The 21,894-nt window shown below is 35.4% G+C and overlaps 1 protein-coding gene and 1 long non-coding RNA gene across 5 annotated transcripts; one reads left to right on the top strand and one right to left on the bottom strand.

Annotated features, from left to right (window-relative positions):
* Positions 1–8,257: 8,257 nt before the first annotated feature.
* LOC110691271 lies at positions 8,258–11,837 on the bottom strand. 4 transcript variants are annotated; one of them, XR_002505276.1, is made up of 9 exons: positions 11,662–11,837; positions 11,255–11,575; positions 11,063–11,137; positions 9,987–10,124; positions 9,742–9,849; positions 9,069–9,639; positions 8,889–8,991; positions 8,701–8,773; positions 8,258–8,616 (listed from the first exon to the last, which is right to left on the bottom strand). It is a non-coding gene; the product is annotated as an uncharacterized LOC110691271 (long non-coding RNA). The 4 variants fall into 4 exon arrangements; XR_002505278.1 differs by having other exon boundaries at positions 8,258–8,370; positions 8,495–8,616; positions 11,255–11,836; XR_002505275.1 differs by having other exon boundaries at positions 11,255–11,837.
* Positions 11,838–12,917: 1,080 nt separating this feature from the next.
* Positions 12,918–21,305, top strand: LOC110691270 (SUPPRESSOR OF GAMMA RESPONSE 1-like). The gene is made up of 6 exons (XM_021868195.1): positions 12,918–13,126; positions 16,281–16,422; positions 19,121–19,307; positions 19,386–19,867; positions 20,481–20,894; positions 20,993–21,305. Exons 1-6 carry the CDS (start codon positions 13,119–13,121, stop codon positions 21,047–21,049), a joined length of 1,290 nt encoding a protein of 429 aa, XP_021723887.1. The 5' UTR covers positions 12,918–13,118; the 3' UTR covers positions 21,050–21,305.
* Positions 21,306–21,894: the final 589 nt, after the last annotated feature.

Genomic DNA, 21,894 nt, shown 5'->3' with positions numbered 1-21,894 from the left:
TATTTATTATACTAATATTGGTTATGGTCACATATAAACTACAATATCCAATGGGACACTTTGTTTCATTCTACTTCGTTTCATTTTACAATCCTCAAATTCAATACTTAAATGTTTATGTTTATGTTTTGCTTGTTTATTATAGTCCTTATGACTTGTTAATTTATATTCGTTTAGATCTCATTTATTTGTTCTTATATCTTCATCTAGTTGCATATTAATTTCACTTGTTATCCTATATGTGTAGATGTTGTGCTATTTCATTGATTTAGGCTAGGTTTTCAATATGTGTTACTAGTTGAGGTGTAATAGTGGGAATGGTTATAGTGGAAATGGTTGATGATTCTGAATATTTGGTTGCGATTATTAGATTATTTTACATAATTGATGATGTAGTTGAATGATATAAGTTTGTTTGATAATAAGAGGTTAGTCCAACGCCCTATGAGTTGAATGATATAAGTTTGTTTAATAATAGGATGGGATTGGGTGTTTAAAAAATGTAGGGTACCAGTGGATTACAACGGATATCACTATTAATATAAACACAACACTCACATACACCAAGGGTACCACTGATATAATGTAAGGATGGAGCTTCAGGTTTTAGGATGGGGATGAAAAGCGAAGGGTAACACCGAATGGACAAAGGGTACCACTATTAATATAAATAGACCAACTATATATTCCAAGGGTACCACTCATCTAAATTAATGATGGGATTTGGGTGTTTAAAGTGTTAAGGGTATTACTGAAGTAACAAAGGGTACCACTATTAATATAAATAGAGCAGCTATGTATGCCATGGGTACCAATACCTTAACTAAATGGGATGGAAGTACCTGATAGCAGGACTCATAATGTTATGAAATTGTACCACATATATCATTCTTTGTTACACCCTATTAATACACTTACATTCATACTACCGATATAGTTTTTAAGGCTATGAGTAACTAAATGTAGCTTCATTGTCTATTACATTACAACAGGTTATCTGAACTTAAGGATCAATATTGGGTGACTAATTAATAACATGTATAAATAAAGGGATAATTACCTTCATTGTACAATACTCTAAATCAAATCGTCATACAAACTAGTTTAACTGGAATACATACCTTCAATGAGGCAACAACTATTGCCATTAATGTTTTGAAACATGTAGATAATCACTTAAAATATAGATGGATCCACTAAATGTTGTAAATGTTTCTTTGATTTGTAAATTAGACGCAGTGATAGCTAGAAGGGTTTCATTTCCTTACCCTTTAGTGGAGTGAGTGATACAAAAATGAAACCATTATACTCTCAATATGATACGAGGACTAACTACTTATCTGAGTTGTACAATATGACTTTCAAAGGTCTTAATTACTACCCTTGCAAGTGTTGCTACATGATGGTAAAGTTATACTGAAACTACATACAGGCATAACTTTTTTACAAAAATTCAAAGTTGGCTGTGCGGGAGATTTATTGTGGCATTACCGCCATACCCAGTTTTGATCATCCTTATAAATAGGGCTTCCTTGAAGGCTCTATCTAAACCGCCATACCCAAGGAGGCCTTTGATGAGTCTAATTTATATGTATATTTATTCCCCGTCCCATGGTCATATTTGTGCTTATTTGAGCTCTATAGTGCTATTTTTATTACTAATATACATTTTCTAGTGTTTTTGTAGAGTTGGTATTATTTTTGTAGGAATTTGCAGATTCATGATGATTCCTGAGCTTATTGAGCCACTACGAAAATATTAGAGACGGAGCGTATTTTATGACCAACTATTTATAGCCCAAGACCGAGTTAAAGAAATTGAGTTCAGTAATTAAGGGCTCGATATAAGAAGAGGTCTAAGATTTTACAAGATTATACAAGTTATTATTACGGACCAACCAAGGAAGGAAATTTGGGTCCAAGCTTGAGAAGCCCAATCAGGCGAGCATCAACTTGGGCCACGAGAATGAGCGTGTTGCTGGGCTAATCTTTTGACAGCTTTTCCACTAATTTTAGTTAAGCTAGGAATCTTTTCCTTAGCTGAATTTTAATAGGATTGTTTTTTCCTTCCTTATAAAAGGGAGGTAGTAGTAGTACCGTAGTAGGAGTTTACGGAGATTAGGTTATTTATTTTCTCTTTATATTAGTTTTAGTTTGGTTTTTCCGTAAGTTAGTTTCCGGCTTTTATTAGTTTAGATTAGTAATTTAGTTGATGTTGACTTTTGTTTTTATTAGTTGCTTTAGCTTTTGACAATTACAATTGGTTCTACTTTTCTTTAATAATTACTTCGTATTGTTTTACTTCAATTTTAATATTTTTAATTTTAATACCTGCTTTATTATTATTTCTTATTATCATGCTTAATTTAATTATTTTGATTAGTTTAGTTTTAATTATGCACGAGTAGTTTAATACTAAGGTTCTTGGGGATCCGTGAATAATACGAAGGGATGATTTATTATTGTCAATTGTTAATGTTTTAGATTAATTTCCTATTGATTGGTTTACTACTATGAAATTAGATTAGCGCTGGTTTAATTGTATGAGTTATGCAATATTGATTCGAGATTCGAGAGATGAGAATTGATGTTTAGGCTTAGTTTCAATAGGCAGGTTTATTTATAAATGGTTGAGTCAAGATTCAAGAGATGCGATTTAATACCGATAGGTTAATTCTGTGATTATAATACGTAGCAAAAGCCCTTAATAATCTGGTTGATTTATGCATTGATGATTGATTGTTATGTTTTATCCCGGAAAATTATATTGGTGAACCTATTACCCTAGGCCTTTAATTATTAATTATTCCCTTAGTTTATTTATTGTCGTAGTATAATTCCCACAATTCTTACTTGTTACTTGATAATTTAGATTATAATAATTAATTAGGAGTAAAAGAATATTGTTTCCCTATGGATTTGACCCTGCTTCCCTATCTATTTTAGTTAGTGGTCTTAGGAATTACTTTTGATTTGGTGATACGACTTAAGCCTGTCAAAATTTGGCGCCATTGCCGGGGAAACGGTTTTATTTTTATTTCTGATTAATTTGTAGTCTAGATTATTTTCTTTCGTCTCAGAGAACGCAAGTTCTTTGGGACAGTTTCTCATATTTGTTTGTTTAGTACAGATCAAGAATCAGACATGAATCCACCGCCACCACCTCCACCTCGCAAGCTTAGCGATTATTCACAGCCCTCCAAGGGTGATTTTCCACACCTTGCTCCTACACCAAATCTTGAGGGAGTATAATTCGAGATTAAACCCCAGTTTATTACGATGATCAAAAGCAAGCAATTTAGTGGAGCTAAGGGTGAAGATCCAAATCTTCATATTTGGATTTTTGTCAATATTGCAATACTATTAGACAAGCTGGGGTCACGCAGGACCAAACCAGGGAGATTCTTTTTGTGGTACAATGGATTGAATAGGACTGCCCTTGGTATTACTGACTGGAGTACTCTTGCTAAGAATTTCTATAATAAATATTACCCTGCAGAGAGGACTGCTTTATTACGAAGCTTAATCCTTAATTTTTCCCAAGATGCACACGGGTCTTTATATGAAGCTTGGAAAGATTTAAGGATTTGCAGAGACAATGCCCCCATCATGGGCTAACACAATGGCAGATAATCCAAGCCTTCAACAACGGGCTTGGATATAATTCAAGAATGATTTTGAACTCTGCAGCTGACGGAAGATTACGAATTTGGATGAGAATATAGCGAGCAATGTTGTCGAAGAGATGGCTATTCATAATTCCCAATATGGGAATCCCAGAGGATTTGCAAACAAGGGAAAACACCAAGTCGATTTTATATTCTTTTTGCAAGCACAATTGACTTCTATTAGCCAAAAACTAGACAATATTGATAATTCTAATTCATCTTCCGTTGCTAATTTTTCTGCTATTGGTACCAACTCTGCAATATTTTATGAAAATTGTGGTCTTGTAGGTCATTGGGCGCAAGACTGTAGGAGTTCACTTGAGAAGATTAATGCTTTTCAAACCTATAAACAAATTAGTCCGTACTCTAACACCTACAATGCAGGGTTGAAAAAATAACCAAAATATGTCGTACAATAGTATGAATGTGCTTAACCCCCTACCATAGGTACAACAACCACAGCAGAGGTACTACCAACCTCCACATCAGAGACCATTACAGGTTGTTACTCCTTCTTCTGAATCTGGCCTATTAGAAATCAAAACTATGTTAGCCAATATACAAAAGTAGATGCAGAGTAGAGATGCACAAATTGATTCGATCCTATCACATAATAAAATTATAGATAATCAAATTGCGCAACTTTCCTCTACTCTACAAACTCGCCAGCAGGGAGCCCTACCATCGCCACCAATACAACCTACATATCACGTGAATGCAATTACCCTAAGAAGTGGTTCAAAATACGATGGGCCTTCTATGCCCAAAGATGATGAACCCATCATTACAAAGATTGCTAATCCTGATTCTAAAACGTATTCTAGTTTTATCATAATTAAACCTATTAAAAAACAAGTGTTTTATCCGAAGTAAAATCCTTAAATTTTTATATTTTCAAAAAATAGGATAAATTAGAACCTTCTAGAGGATTCTAGAAGCTAATAATAAATCCTAAGGGTTTAAGGAATGATGTTAAAGGTTAACGGACCCTCCACATGGTCATTGGGTCGTAGGTAAGGCTCGGTTTGGGCTCGATTTAGTATTTTGGCCATAACTTCTTCGTTATAACTCGGATTTGGGCTTATAATATATTGTAGGAAAGCTCTTAAAAGCCCCATCCAACTACACAATTATTGGACCCGATTATGGACCAAAATAAATTGGTTTGAACTTTTTTATAAAGATAACACGAAATGAATGATTTTAAGTACATGAAATGAATGCAACTGGGTTTAAAGGCACGAAATAAATGATTTTGGCTTAAAATTTTTTGATAAAGGTTATAAATGGTCAGGTTTAAAGGGAACTTCACGAGACTCTTCAACTTTTCACCTAACTCGATAATAAAAATGTGAAAGGTAATCATTACTAAGTTTGGTTTTTGGGGAAACACAACCAGGTGTCTAGAACACCCTTAATTAATCTAATATTATTATTTTATTACTCATTCGAATCTTTTAATAAAATAATTTTTAATCAATATTTAACATTCTACCCCACTTTTAACATTCATTTTTAATTAATATTTAACATTAAAAAACAAATAACTTCCCTCCCCCCAATCGACCAATTGTTGAGCAACCCCCACCTTCCCGCGCAGACCAATCACTCCAGCCATACCACCGCTGATAATCCCTCCACCCACCGGCCACCACCGATCCCTTTCTTTTTCTTCTTGCTCACCGCCGCGTCGCCTGTGCTCCTCCCTTTCTCTATTTTTACGAATTTCTAGTTGGGGTTTTTTTTTGGGTACAGGTGGATGTGGTGGGTTTCGGTAGTTAAGGTTGGGTTTCGGGGTAGATATGGTGATAGGGTGGAATTTGAGGTTTGTATGGTGGTTTCAGGTGGGTTTCGGTGTGGGGTTTGTGGGTTTGGGTTTCAACCGACGAATGCCGATGATTAGGGAGGGGTAAAAGTAAGAGGTTGGTGGGGAAAAGAGGGGTTGGCCTGCATTCAAGGAGGAGGAAAAGAAAGTGGTCCCGAGGAGGTTGTGTGCGGTGGTCAGTCGAGGGTTTGGGGTGGGGACTAATCAGTATAGGGGGTTGATTTTTATTTTAAATTTTAATTAACAATTAAGTAAAAGAAATAATATGTAATAAAAAAATATTACATAAAGTGACTTGTTAAAAATATTACTAATTTGTTTAAAATTTGATTTTTTAGTAGCAGTTGAAAAAAAAAATAGATTTAGTTCTAAAATTCATTTTTTTTTTGTAGCAATTGAATAGATTTTTTTTCAATTTTTTTTAAATGTTAAATATTAATTAAAAATTTAATGTTAAAAGTGAGGTAAAATTTTAAATATTAATTAAAAAAATTATTTTATTAAAAGATTGGAATGAGTAATAAAATACTAGTACTAGATTAATTAAGAGTATTAGAATAAAAATAATGCAAAGTCCCTAATGTTTAGTCTACTCAGTAAGAAAATCTAAAAAATGAGCTAAGGTCCCTAATGTTTGGTCTAGTCAGCATGCAAGGTCCCTAATGTTTGGTCCAATCATTAGCTCAAGTCCTTCATGTTTGTTACAGTCAGCAAATTGACCACCCAAAATGGTGGATGAGGACTAAATTTACCCTTTTGAAACGTTAGGGACTAAATCCAAACTTATTACAAACATTAAGGACTATCCTTAGTCTTTACTCTCTACCAGTTGGTCATGAATTAAAGTAGTTGGTAAAGGGGAGGCCATTTGATAGAAGTCCATGTGGTTAGGATAGTATGAAATGGAGTTGAAATCAAGCTCGGGGGTAAGTATGGCAATGAATGGAGAAAAGTAAAAAACAGGTTTAGTTGGGTGGAGTTGCATTGGATTACCAGAAATACTGAAAATTTTCTTGGTGTTGCTCATGGTGTGTTAACAAGAGAATTGAGAGAAGGTGGTATTTAGAAACTAGGGAAATGAGGTGTGTAATTGGAGTGTGAAGAGTAAAAGGGCTTATATAAAAAAGGAAGGGTAACATTTTGCTTTCAAAACTATTTTGAATAACCATTGCAATTCCGCAAAGAAATCAAGATAAGTACTAAAAACCATCGCCTACTTTTATGTAAAGCTGCAACAACTGAGTGTGGCCAGGCTACTGCTGAGCTACATTTTAAAGAACTAAAAGGGTAAAACCTACTGCTTTGAACAAGTAATGGAAAGACCAAACAGATGAGGCAAAGTACAACCAAATTACTAGCGTTTGGCTCAAGGCACGTCTCTACAAACAAATCCCCCCAAATATTTATGTACTAGCTTCTCCATTTTTGTCTTTTTAATGCTTGGACTACAGAGATATGTGAAGTTACACAATGTTGTTGGAAGAGTAATACCACCACCATTGATAACAAAAAAAATTATCTTCTAATATTATGTCTAAACTAAAAATTACACTCAAACATGGGAAACAACGGTCACATAAAAATAACAGATTTGCTATTTAACATGTGAATTTATATTTTTACTTACTAGGAACTAACTTATTGTGTTGTTATTGCAGCAAAAAGGAAAGCTAAAGAAGAAAAGAGGAGGAAAATACTCTTAAAAAGGGTTGATAAAGTCGGAAACAATGAAAATCATGACGTGAATTCAATTATTAGGAACTATCACATGCCTAAACAGAGCAAGGATATGATGTTTAGTCATCAGCTTGCAACTATTGCAAGAGGGGGTTTAGTTGACGCAATCACAGGTATTGACTTTCATCCCAATTATCCTTTCTTAATAATGTTTTGGATTGGGAGAGCAAGACATTTTCACAAAGAGGCGTATTGTTTTATGTTTTACTTGGTAGATGTTGCCAAAATTGTTGTTATCTTCAACTTACGGGCCTTGAGGAAAACCATCCTAGAATGTATGGCATACCCAGAGTATTGTAAATACGTGAGGTGGTTTTTCGAGTTGTTTGACGACCATATAGAAGACTGGTACTACACGATAGAGGATGCCATAAGGTACAACTGCCTAAATGGAGAGCAATATGGTTTGGCCCTTCTTAATAGGAGATTCACTGCTCCGAAAAGGTTAAACAAACCGAACAAAGTATGGAGATAACACTTAATTGGCTTGACTTCTCAATTGAAGACCCAATAGTCCTCATCAGCAATGATAGCTGAAAATGGATATGACGAAATGGCTAACTTGTCCCTTGTCATTGCTGAATCGTTCATGTACGCAGACTACCCACCAACTTACATCCAACGTTTAGAGCATGCGAAATACTTGTACGAGAATAAGGATGGCTCTTTAACAGCTTCTAGAAGTGATGAATGGTTAGCGTGATGAATGGTTATGAATATGTTGTATATTTCGTTCTAAACCTAAGAAATTTGTGCGTTTCGGAAAAGCCTTAGTTTTTGTTACATAAATTACTTGTATTCCGAGTGATTCTAATTGTGTTCCTAAATGTATGTTTAGGTTTCTACATTTTAAGTTTCGAGTGTATGTTTAGGTTTCTATGTTTTAAGTTTTAAACATTGAACAATGTGATGCTTAACAATGTTTGTGATATCTAATCCCAGAGCAAATCACTCAAACCATAGCATGTGAGCACTCAAACTTAAATAGGTAAGTGAAATGCACAAAATAATAAAACAAAACCAGGGCTATTGAATGGTTGCCTAATAATTAAAAGTGGCCCAAGTTAAATAGTTACTCTAATTCACAAAAAACCTGGCCCTAATTTCAAACACACTGGCCCAAATTCTACACTGGGTCCCCTACATCAAATACACAATGTCTTAAGCAAATCCTTAAACATTTTAGTACAGACATCTAAGATAATAGTCAAATTACAGAAATGAAAATTTTATGCAGCATCAGGACTACTGAGTTGTTACATACCCGTTCCTCTTTGATGCTCTGCGTTCTTTAGGAATAATCCCCTCCAGTTTGTCTTTGACAACATTGAACTTGTTGTATGCATCTTCCAAGAACACCTTGTTCTTGAGGTTGACAAACTTCTCCTGCAGTGAATTTGTGTTTAGTCACCATACAGTAAGGCCCGTATGTGTCAAATATAAGACACTGAAATAAACACAAAATCATACCAGTGAAAATAAAGTGTCAAAACTATTGGCGCAATGTTTGATGCATGCAAGCATTAGTACACCGCAGGAATAACTATGTAAAGAAAAGAACCAACAAACAATAAATAGTTAAGAAATAAGAACAATTAGAATCAATATATAATCAGAAGAGTGAAATGATCCAAAACATTAAACGAACACAAACATACGTGTCTATTGTTTTGCCATTTCCATTATTCTTCTAGGTCAATTGCATATCTGATCAAGTACCCATTTTGGATGTGCACCAGCAAGCACATCCAGCCCCTGAACCTATAACAGCCGCAACTCACTAATCAATGTGCACAAGAAATATGAAATAGGTGTTGAATTTGAAGATCTACACTCACCGACTCAGTTTTTATGTCTGCGTGAGCTGCAAAGGGATCTTTAACAAAAGAGTCAAGCATCCATATCTGCTTTTCCTTGAAATCTACTGCTAAACACCACCAATGTTCCCCTTTCTTCTTAGAAACTTCGAGGATCGGCATGAATACCTACAAATCACATTTTCGCTTAAGACTTATACAGTTGACTATAAACCAGTAAATTAAAACAAACTACTTGGGTTTAGATATCCTCACAACACGTATCTGGTCCAGCGAGTATGAAAGGAAAAACTTCCCATGCTTCCTAGCCAAGTTCTCATACTCGTTTTTCTTGAGCATTAACATTGTTTGCCACACAAAATCACCAATAAATAGTTAAGAAATAAGAACCTCCTTCGGTCCTGAGCCCGAGGTATAAAGGCTACCTTTGCCATTGCTTGCGGTGTTAGTCTCTTAGATTCGATTACCATCAACAACATCATCAGTCACATATGACCCACCACCACCACCACCAACAACACCACTTCCCATGGATTTTTTAAACAATACCCTCAACAAGAGTAACCAGTCTAGGAGCGAGCCGTGTCAGAACCTAACACAAATTTTTGGATAGCTTTTAGGATTCACATGTTTCCAAAATATTAATCAACATATATTTGCATACCAAAGATTAAAATCAACAAATTAATTGTACCTTCTCCACAACATTAGAAATTACGTCATTTTCCTCAACCCTTCCTTTAAGGCCTTTGCCTTTCCTTGGAATCATGGGATGCGGCTCACCATAAGCAATATTTATGGGCTACACAATATTTGAATTCAATAACAATACAATCACAATCACAGCTTATCAACTGTAAAGTAAACTTTGGACATTTAATACAATAATTTCAACTTTGGGCATTAAATATAACAAATACTTATATTACTTTGCCTTACCAATAACTTCCCATAATTCTCCCTTGACACTCAATCCTCAGCAACGACGGCCTGAACTTCTTCCGTTGTCCAGACCTTGATCCTAGGATACACACCCCACTGCACAGAGACGCGTTCTAGATGATCCAGGTAGAAAATCTGCACCACATACACATAAACAATCATTTCAAGCATCTACAACCAGAAACTTCATAATAAGTAAGTTTAAGCCTACAAACTTACTAGAAGGAACACAACACAAGCACCACAGCGAGACCTAAAACCATCCCTTAAAAACTTATTCTGAAATCGACCAGCGGTATCACAAAGCCAAGACATCGTAAAAGAACACTAGTCAAAATTAATTGCTCTAGAGGCAACTGTCACAGCAGGAACTAGAGACCTAGCCATGTTAGAGCTATTTTTTGTTGTGCATATTAGTTTTCCAAGCACCACTATCATGAAAGAAGTCATGAAATCCTCTTCATCCTGCTCATCACCACCCAACGACAATATTTTACCAGAACTATCAAGTGAACACATTACTTTTGAAGCAACAACAAATTATATGGTATCCTTCTTAGACCCAGCACCGTACATGCCAATGATCCTTTGTACCTTCTCCGACTCCTCATATGCACGTGTGTGGGCACTGGATTTGGTCTCATAGGTATACCAAGTACTGACCAAACTTGTTTTGCACCCAACGACAACATTCCTCCATCACCAAAAACAATAGTTCCATCACCTCTTACCCTAGTCATCAACCGGTAGCAAAACTACCGTGTAATAATCTTCATATCCAAACTCAACAACCCTTCAAAACCCATCCTTCTAACTAACTGGCGCTGGTCATTGTCAAACTTCTCAACTTCAAGACAAAATGATTCTACTCTACACACAATATTCGGCGGCTACAGAATTAAAACACAACACACAACACAATTACGCACTATATATCATATCAAATCACACATACATACCAAACCACACATACAAACCAAACCACACATCCATACCAAACCACACCCATCCAAAACAAACCAAATGCACGAGAATTTGTCAATAAGGATTACACACAAATTATAAGTTTATACCTTCCTAATATTCTCAAAGCGTGTCTTTATCACCTCACCCCTAGAACACACTCTATGTCCTTCGCTTTTTTCCACCTGCATACATCAACCAAACCAACCCAATCATATCAATTACTTGTTATATAACTCATATCAATTACTTGTTATATAAATCAGCATAAAACAAAACAAGGGTATCAACAACAATAATACCTTAGCCATTTTCAATGAACCTTTATCATTATGTTTTGACTTTCTCTTCTTACTGTCTCTATGTAAGAAATGCATCTACAGTCCCTTAAATACTTCAGAGCTTGATTGTTCATCTTCCTCCTCATCGACAAAATCCTCAGATTGGGAATTACTCCAACCATTGTCATCTTCCTCCTCGTTGTAATCCTCAGATTCCTTATATTCCTTGGAATTTATGTTCTTACCATTTGATTTGCTGTTAGGGATAGCTACTTTAGAAGACCCTTGCCCCTTTACAAGTCCTTTAGAAGTCCCTTGCCCCTTTACAAACTTCATAGTGACCTAATACCCAAACCAAAAATTTCATATCAATATCAACCATTTCCAGGGTAAAAATAACACAAAAAAAATCCTTACACAAAACTTACCCCCTTTTGCCAACTTAAATTCCGAACTACAGACTTTTTCTTCATAATTTTCTTCTACCTGCATTTTCAACAAAGTGGCAATAAATATTATCAAACCATCATAAACAGCAATCTTCAACAGCCAAAAACACAAAACGCACTTCCTAACTAATCATCTTCCCTTTAATTACAAATTGACATAGCCTAAAAATTTGATTAGGGACTACATCCGTTAAATTCAATACATAAATAGGCAAACTTCCAACAGTTAACAGCTAGCTCTAGTGGTGGGAAAATTCAAAAGCCCTATAATCGATTTTGGGAAAATTCAATTTCACACTCACATTGTAAACCCTAAAATTGATGTAAGGGAGTAAATATTGACAATTGGAGTAAGTACGAGACTACATACAATTGTAAAACCCTAAATTTACATTCTTACAATTGGGGAAAATAGATAACTTCAAACAATTGAAAAATCCTTAAATCGTTGTAAGCGAGTAAATTGAGGAACAAAACAAACTACAAACAATTGAAAAACTCTAAAATAAAAATCACAAAATTTCAAATGCAATCACTGTCAAACCCAAAATCGATTTCGGAAAATTCAAAATCAAATTCAACCATTATCAAAATCCTGACAACGTCGATTTAGGTAATATCAATTACGTTTTCATCAACAAACTTACTTGTTCGGAGGGTTCTTCAGCTCGGCTACAGGTAGTGTTCTTCAGCTCCTCGACAAGCACCACGTCGACGGAATACGAAGGAATGCGGACAACGACATACAATTTATGAAGAATAGAGGGAGGGAGGGGAGAAAGAGGACGATGAGCAAACACAAAAAAAAGAAGAAAATTCGACAAGAGGAGCGAGAAAAAGAGAGAGAAGGACGAAATTCGAAATGAGGAGAGAGATAAACAAAAACTTAGAATCAAATACATATAACTTACGAGATACATTTCACATACGAAAAGAAATACATAAGTAATATGTGAAAAAGCAAAACGGGGTTAGACAAAAGCAAAACGGATGCCTAGCTGGAATTCCACTAACTTTGTCAAAAGTAACGTGGAAAGACCTCCTTGCCCCTTGTTATGCGTTTATAAATGCATAAATTTCCTCTCTTTAAAATGCATCGTAGAAGAAATAATAAAAAAAATTTCTATCTCCAATTTGACTCTATTCTACTCTGTACGATTGTAACTCTAGTTATCACATGTCGGACTACTAAAATCCAACTTATGAAGGCACGTTTTCAAAATTCAGAAACACGGAAATGACATTGATGAGTACAGTATTATGGAAACAATAATTAGCAATTAAAAACCCAAATAAAAAGTACAATAATAATAGTGTGAATGAAAAAACCTAGTAGAAACACGCTAGAAATCCACCACTTTTGAATTAGCTTTTCAAGTACAAAGGACATTGAAGAGCATTCATCATCATCTTCATCGCTCAACTCTTTCATCACCATGTCTGGGTAATCTTTCTCTCTCTTTTCTGGGTGTTAAATTTAAAGACTTGGTTTTTATTTTTCATAATTATAGTACAATTTATTCCCATTTATTGTTGTAATCTATCTTGTATAGTTGATTTTTTTGCTAACTGATGATTTTTTTTTCGCCCTATTTGGTGGGTGCATCATAGTTTAAGTCTGTCAAGTCCGATTGAAAAACAAATAGAAGCAGACATTTAGACTATTAAATGGGTTATTATGCTGTTGATCATGTTATGAAGTTTGAAAATTTTCTATTTTAAGTACTTTTTTATAGGGGGTTTTTTTTTTTTTAACAAAATTTTATTTATTTATTTATTAATTTGTTTGGGAGTTGGTTTCCAATTTGCCCATAGCTGTGAGTTTATTTTTATATTTGATTAATGCTCAATTTCAAGCAGAAATCAGCCAATTGTATGATAATCTGTTTATCGGTTGAGTTGAAGTGGGTTAGGAGAAGTTTGCTGTTTAAAATTCTGATATTAGTGACTTGTTTGATCGGTGCTGTTTAAAATTTGTGTGTGATATTGTAAAGAAACTATGATGCATGTATACCTAGCGCTTGTTGGGTTGACACCAAAAATCATGGGAAGTTAAATTACTTGGAAGTGGTATTTTGGTAAAGGGTGGAGTTGGTCGGTTGCCAAAATCATGGGAAGTTACACTTCAAAGGAAGTTCTACTTCCCACTAAGGGTTCGTTATTCACTTGATTGTTTCTTACCTGAACTTATTTTAACTTACAAAAACTTATTAAACATTAGTTGTATATTGAACTTGGATGGCCCTTATTAATAGTTATCAGACCTTATTTCTAAACTTATCTAATGTGAACTTATTTTTAGAAGGAAGTACCCTAGATCCCCTAGGTTAGTGGAACTTCCCATGGGAAGTAAATTTTTTTATTTTCTTAACCAAACACTCAAACAACAATTAGTAATTTATAGGAAATGAAAATATATGGAAGCTACATCTTCTTGCCATGTTCAATCAAACAAGGACATAAAATTTATTGCCCATCCACAATTACACTTGGAGATGTTTTGTTTTGACATGGAAAGAAAACCAGACTAACTCAACCAATACCTATGACTAAGAGAGAACACGACATTACAAGAGGAAACTGATTAAACATGGTAGGTTGTTGTGGCCAAGATTCACCATGAATCAAATGCTTGGTTAGCCTTTTTAAAGCAATGTGCTTTTAGATAGGTATCAAAACAATGGTAGATTTTTGCTGACATTAGATGGATATGATAACACATATCCAGAACTTCAGTGGTTATGTAGTTGATGATGAGAAGGGCCCCTTTAATACCTTTCTGAATGACCAAGGCTTCAACTTTGAGGGTGTCAGGGTCCCAAGTTTTATTCAAGGTGATCCCTAGGAAGTAATGGGACCGAGCTATCAAAATTGAGTTTGAAATGTTCTAGTGAATGTATGTGTGTATTGGGTTGTGGGGGAGGGGGAGAGGGGGGGTGAGGGGGGGGGGGTGTGCGGAGGGGGAGTTATTAATTTAATCTTGAATTATATCTTTGGGAGCCTAATGGGAATTTAGAAATAATATGCAAAGAGCATGGATTGTCTATATCCAAATGTTTAGTGACATTACTATCATAACATGACTCTTAGAGCAGAAAGTAACACTATATTTGAATCCTTACTTATCTTTGTGCTTCTGAATTAATCTACTCCCATCCCCAACAACACCCCCCCCCCCCCCCCGGGTGCCCCATAATATAGAATAAAGTAACATGCTTTATATCTCTCTTTTTCTTTCTGTTTGTCACCCACTATTGCTTTTGCTCAATTGGGATCTGATTTTATCTCTTTATTGCTTCCAAGATCTTGGTTTCTTAAATCATAACTGGTTCTGAAGTACATCTTATTGCATTTCCTGGGTAGTATATCATTACAGTTGTATTCTTTTTGGTGTACTTGTTTCCATGTGGGTAATTATTAACACATGCAACTATGTTAGTCCTGCCTGTGATTGGGTAGAAATTTACTAGCTATGATACTGTGCTAAGGATAAGGGGTGGGGGCACCTATATCTGTTGCTTCTAAAATCCCTTTGTGTGTTTTGATATGGTTGAAGGAATCTGGAATCAGAATAGAATGGAATCGAATCATTGAGAAAGGATAATGATAGCCATTAGTCCATTACTTTTATGGATTGTTTGGTATTGCAATGGACTCAAATGAGAGAGAAAGCTGGGAAACTGTTACCCTACCCTTCAAACTAAACATCCTATAACGAAAATGCTTTAGTGATTCTGTTATTATCCAAACACGTTCTTAATGTAACAGATGAATGTCACAATCCAGAGATAGGCTAAATTTATTTATTTATTTATTATTATTTTTTTTAAATTTTTTTTTTTTTTTTTTGAGACATTTAGTAAACTGGTATTGTCAATTGGTAGATCTGGATTATATTCTCTGTTCTGTGATATTAGTAGATTGATGGTTGAGTACATTTTTCCTATGGTTAAATTGTGTGCTTCAATCAGAGCTCTTTTGTCACCTTATAGTGTCTAACAATAAAGGATGGTAGAAGTACTGATGTAGAACAATTAGCCTTCTAGTTAGCCCAAAATGTTGTAAATTTTGACAGCCCGTTTGGTTGCTGGTAATAAATTGCTATAATGGATTGAATTTTAAGTGTACTTTAGTTTGGAAAACAACCTATAATCTCCATGGGAACACAATCTCATCCCCCAAACTTGTGTTTTCTTCATGTTTTTCCATTATCACTTGGGCGGTGGTACTAGATGGAATTATGGAATGGAAATTCATGAAGGAACATAGACAATTTGGAGCTTATCTTGAGTGATCTTGGGAATGAACATTCATTTTCTTTCCACATTTAATTCCTATAACTGCATTACCAATGTTTATAGCTGGTTACCAAATGGACCGTGAATGGTTTGAAAATTGTGTATGACTCACCAAGGCTTATTATGGTTTTACTAGTGATATTTCATACATTGATGTATGGTATTATCTGGCTATGTTGTTCTTTCATGAACTTCAAATAAAAGCTGTATTGTTGTATGCATATTGGATGCTTTGCCAACCCTGGATGATGTTATGGTGGAAATAATTAGCTTGAAGTTCTAATTATTTGAACATTGCAGACGTTCATGGCTGGTAGACGGCAACAGATTTGCAACCAAAATAAAGTGTGCATCTGGAAGTTGTGATGTAGAAAAAATTAAGTGGAAAAGTAACCCAACTAAATCGTGCCCCAGCTGCCAGCATACTATTGACAACAATGATGTACTACATTCTACCTTTACATTTTTTATTCTAAATTGCTTTCATGGCGTTGCTGCTAGATATGAAATTACAATTTTAAATACATATCCTCTAATTCTTTTGGTGGGTGAAGATGCATATTACATCCTCAGTTATATCTAATTTTTTTGTTTGAGCTTTTTCCACCATTTACCGTAATTTATGGGGCTAGCTACATGTATGAGGCTTTGCCTATCTGCTTAGCATGAAAGATCTTTTGTTTCTGCCTCTTTCTTTAGTTTCATTGCTTTAATTTTGTGTTGCATTTTCATGCTGACAGGTGTTTGTGAAATTTTGTATTCGTTAAGAAATTAGAAATTTTATTTGTTCCTTGATTATTTTGGTATGTAGCTTTACATGTATGAATTGCAAGTTATAAAAATACTTATGAGATTGAACTTGGGTTCTGCAGAAAACTTTTGTAAGATACGGCCCTTGTATCCCAACTGAGTTTGCTTTATGTTTCACTTCATTAGTATCTAGTATGTAAGACATGTAGTTCGTGCAAGTTTTCAGAGTGAATTTTGTTTTATGCCACACTTAAAATTGTGTTTCATGGCAACTCTTGTGGGCTGTGTAGCACCTGGTTTGTACTTTGTGCCCGTGTAACTTGAACATTGCTTTAAGTTATGGTGTCAACTTTTATTGAAGGGCCCCCCTCCCACCCTTCCGTCACTCCTAAACAGTGCTCAACCATTGCCCTCTCTCTCATTTGTGCTTTGACAGTCATTAAGTCCCCATCATATGAGTAAAGTGTTGGGTGAAGAGGGCGTAAGCTTTGAGTCTCACAACACAGCTCTAAAAAGACATTCTCTCTTTCATCTCCCTGCCTGTTTCTCTTTCATCCAGTCTTACAACATACATCTCGAAAGAAACCCATGTTTTTCTTTGTTTCATCCCCCTGGCTATTTAGCCCTTCACCCAGTCTCCAGTGAGAAAACAGATTCTGAAAAGAAAATTGCTGATGTATCTCATTTTCAGATAGATTGAGGTAAGATCTGGAAGGCCTCATTTGGTAGGCCTCCTTTCATTCTGTCTCCTCAATGTGATTTCTGCTTGAGTATACTGAAATATGAGAAAGAGGCTTCTTGTGTTTGCTAATGTTGAATTGCTAATTTTAGCTTCACTTTACTCTACATTGCAGTATCTCTTGCTTGCTATCATAATACATATGTGTCTTCTTCAAATAATTGCAAACCTTTGAAATCCCGTGATATTCCGTCAAATTTCTGCTCAGATCTCTTCACTTCAAAAGATCGATGGATTCTATCTTTACTTAGTAACTGGGATTTCTCTCTCAGTGTTTTTTTTTTTTTTGTTTACTCACACCTTTAAACCCTTTAATGCTTCAATTTAAACTAAATGAGTTGCATATCGGAATAATCTAGAATGAGGAATTATTGGTGACAGTTTGGGGTAAAATTGTGTTTAAAGAAGAGTTAGTTGATTTGACATTAATTCTTCCTTTATTTGATGGGGACACTGGTAGAAAAGTTTGCTTTTGCTAGTCTATCTATGTACAATTTGAAGGCAGAGAGGGGAACATACAAGGTGAGTGGTTGTTACTAGTAAGCGGTAGTGGAGGCATTTAGGGAATTGGATTAATGTAGGAGAATAAGTTGTGCAAATGAAGAGGTGGGTGGTGGAGGGGGGGGGGTGGGAGGTGGCTATTTGTATAGGGTGACTGAAGTATTGCTGCCATATCAGAGCATTATAATGGGTAGAGTATCAGAAATTTCCGTGCTTATACCCCGTAGTATTTTGGAGAATGACAGAAAACCATTAGGTTTTTTTTTTTTTTAATGAAGCTTTCCTAGATTAGATTCAAGTGTTGTTGAGAAATGTAAATCTTTATGTATTGGTGATAAGGATCATTCCTTGGTTTATCAGCACCTCTTGCCCTCTCAGACTATGTTCTCTTGCCATTGCCTCTGAGCCCCTCTTAGCGGGGTCTGATCTGTGCCTAATATCATGAAGAATAGATATTATAACTCCATAGCTTTGGGCCATCTGCAACCTTAGCACCAACATGACACATCAATTTAGATAATATACTACAGCCTGGAGTATGAAGACTGTTATGTTATAATTCTACCCAGAGGTCAGATATTTCTCAAAAAACTTTTATGACTTTTGTTTAATTAAAATTATCTCACAGTTAAATACCCTTTGTTTATATATCCTCCATCCAACCTCGGTTTGATGACCTGTGTTTTATCTCCTCCCATCCCAGTGAAGCTTTTAGTTTACGCTATGCTAGTTTTGTCAACTGATGATCAAAGACCATGCTTTGTTAATTCTACTTTGTTTTGTTCTCCATAATCAGATATTACTAGTAGACCACACGAACAGAAACACATTGAACTGAACAAATTATATGAAGCTAAGAATAAAAAATGTTGAACATTCACAAAATTCGATGTCTATTTGAACTAGGATCGAAGGTATTGTTCCTTATTTATTGAATAGTAATGAACTAAATTGCAATAGCTCATTAAACTGCCTGCATATTCTGCTTGTCAGTGACTTAACTTGTTATTCCCCATTTGAAATTTTGTGTATAGATAAGCCTGTAACCTCATGATGATTAGTGTAACTTAGTCTGTTCTTGGACTTTATTCTACTTTTTATATTAGCTTTTTACAAATTGGACATGCCTTTTCATTTTTCTTGTTCTCAGGTTGTTCAGGAGTGGCCAGGATTACCAAGAGGTGTAAAATTTGATCCCACTGACCAGGAGATAATCCAGCATTTACTTGCAAAATCTGGCATTGGAAACGAGAAACCACATCCTTTTATTGATGAGTTTATCCCTACTGTTGATGAAGAGGATGGAATTTGTTACACTCATCCTAAGAATCTCCCAGGTTAGTCGCAACTTATAAATTGTAATACCTTCTTGGATTCTGCAAGTAATTTACTATAGATAATAATCGATGATGAAGGTGTAAAGCAAGACGGAAATGCAGCTCACTTCTTTCATAGAGCTATCAAGGCTTACAATACGGGTACACGAAAGCGTCGAAAAATCCATGGTGATGATTTAGGTGATGTTCGTTGGCATAAGACTGGCCGGACAAAGCCAGTTAATGTTAATGGGGAGCAAAAGGGATGCAAGAAAATCATGGTTTTGTACGTCACTGCGAAAGGTGGCAAGGCAGAGAAAACAAGTTGGGTCATGCATCAATATCACCTAGGTACAGAGGAGGATGAGAAAGATGGAGCATATGTGATTTCAAAAGTCTTCTATCAGCAGCAGCAGCAGCAGCAGGTGAAACAAAGTGACAAGACTGTAGGGTATATTTCTGATGTGGCAGATGACATAGTTCCAAAAGTAGATCCTGTTACTCCTGAACCTCCTCGAAATGAAATACGACTTCACTCAAAAAATCAGACCTTAGCCATTTGCGGCAATTCTAGTGCCCAGGTAGTGTTTAATATCTTCCTTTCTGGCAATCTATGCCACCTTATGCACTCTTGTCAATGGTTTACATCTGATAATTTTTTACTTGTGCGATAGATGCTTTTTTGATATTGCAGGTCATCATAATTTATAAGTAAACTGCCACATTTTGTAGTATCTACGTCTCTTAGCTCTTACATTTTCATTTTTTCTATATTTTCATAACACCATTGGTACTGTGATATAGTATAGCTGTGGATCTAGCTCCCTCACCTTTAGATATTAAACACTCAGAGAATGCTGAGTCAAGAAGTGACAATTTCTAAAGTAAAAACATTTTGAAGCAGTCTCTTGCAAAATTCAGCAGTTACTCTAAGCGGCACTATATAATTGACGCGATTCTATATTATAAATTCTGGAAGTGTAAGACATATAATGCTACTGAGATGTTTCACCAACTGTTTTATTAAAAACAAAAACTTATGTGATTTTTATAGTGATACAGTGATTGCTTAGTTGGCTGCTTACAGCTTTGCCATACCATGATTCAGCTCCAAAGTTGCTTTTCTGTTGTGTATTTATTATCATGCTTGAAAGAAGACTGCATTGATAATTTGATATTTTCATCACTTCGCAGGAATGTGACATGGGATTTGTTGATGAAATGCAACAACATGAAATAACCATATCATCAAGTGTTAATGATGCCACCAAAGAAGACTGTGCTGATATCTCTTCAGAGGATCCAGTTGCAGAACACGATGATAACCAGGTTGGGGAAGAAAAGTGGTGGGACAGTGAGTCACAGTATCTGCTAAATTCCCAGCAACTTGTGGAAGGACTCTCTCTCTGTGATGAGCTTCTTCAAAGCCAGTCTCCAAACAGAGATGAAAGTGCAGATGATGTAAGGAAGAGATCTGTTCTTTCTTCAGAGTATGCTCGTTTGGGACCTGATGATCTAAAGAAGGATCTGGAGGAGTGCCAGAATTTGGTCCTTGATCCTGCAAACATAGATTTAGATACACCACCTGATTTCAGATTAAGCCAGCTGGTAATTTTGGGCCATGATTATTTTCCTGTTTAATTCTTACTTTAGTTTATATGATAATATTAGTTTCTCTTATAATATCTTTTGATTTGACTCTATAGGAATTCGGATCACAAGATAGCTTTAGTGCTTGGGGATTAGGCAAGATGACTGACTAAAGATGGAGGTACCATTAAGTTCGAGCAACCTTTTGTTTTAACTCTATGACGGGCATGGTTTTATAAATTTCTAGGTAACATCTGATGCAGCTTTTATTTTGTAAACCTTTGATTAAGCTGCTTATTTTAGCTGACCAAATGTATAGCTGTCCTTTTTCTTTAATCTTTGTGATTAGCTGACATTCACTTCCTTACCTATTAATATCAAGGGTGGATTAACAGCACCTTATCGTGTGCTTCATCCTGTTTTTGTGAATGTGATATGATATTATGCAAGGAACTGAGATTGCTTCCATGATTTTAAAACAAATTTATGGTAATTTTTTGTTTTGCCAAAAACATTCAAATATGTGCGTGCTATGTTACCTGAATTGGGACTATAGTATCAGCCACGGCCATGGGTTACCCAGCTGTCTTATTCTGTTTATTTATTTATTTTTTATTTTTAATGATGGCTGTCCAAGATTAAGTATGTCAAAGAGTGTTGAAGATTCGACATAGGCACTAGAAATGAAGGGTGCTAACATATAGTACTCTCTCAAAGGGTCTGATGATATCCGTACAAGGTTTTCCTTTCTCTTTGTATTGCAGCTGATGAATTCTATGGTATAACATGATTACTTTTTGTAGTTTGTAAATGTAGCCCTTCTTTTATGTACGATTTACGTCAGATTTCCGAGGCAGACCCCTCAGAAATTGCTGACTAAGCCTATCTTTCTGTGACATGATTCAAACTCCATTATTGGAAGTAGAGGTCGGATCTTGGTGAGGCAGGTGGGTCATATTCCGGAACAGTAGTAGTTGTACTGTTCTGAGTTGCAGAAACATTTAGGAACTTAGGATGT

This window comes from Chenopodium quinoa, unplaced genomic scaffold, assembly GCF_001683475.1.
Source record: "Chenopodium quinoa cultivar QQ74 unplaced genomic scaffold, ASM168347v1, whole genome shotgun sequence".
Lineage (NCBI taxonomy): Eukaryota > Viridiplantae > Streptophyta > Magnoliopsida > Caryophyllales > Amaranthaceae > Chenopodium > Chenopodium quinoa.
Note: the sequence above shows the minus strand (reverse complement) of the source record. Positions and strands in the feature narration are given on the sequence as shown.

Excerpts from the sequence above, each read along its gene's own strand:
- LOC110691270 (XM_021868195.1), top strand. Across the intron at positions 19,308-19,385 it reads TCATCCTAAGAATCTCCCAG|GTGTAAAGCAAGACGGAAAT; the intron begins GTTAGTCGCAAC and ends TCGATGATGAAG. Across the intron at positions 20,895-20,992 it reads ATTTCAGATTAAGCCAGCTG|GAATTCGGATCACAAGATAG; the intron begins GTAATTTTGGGC and ends TTGACTCTATAG.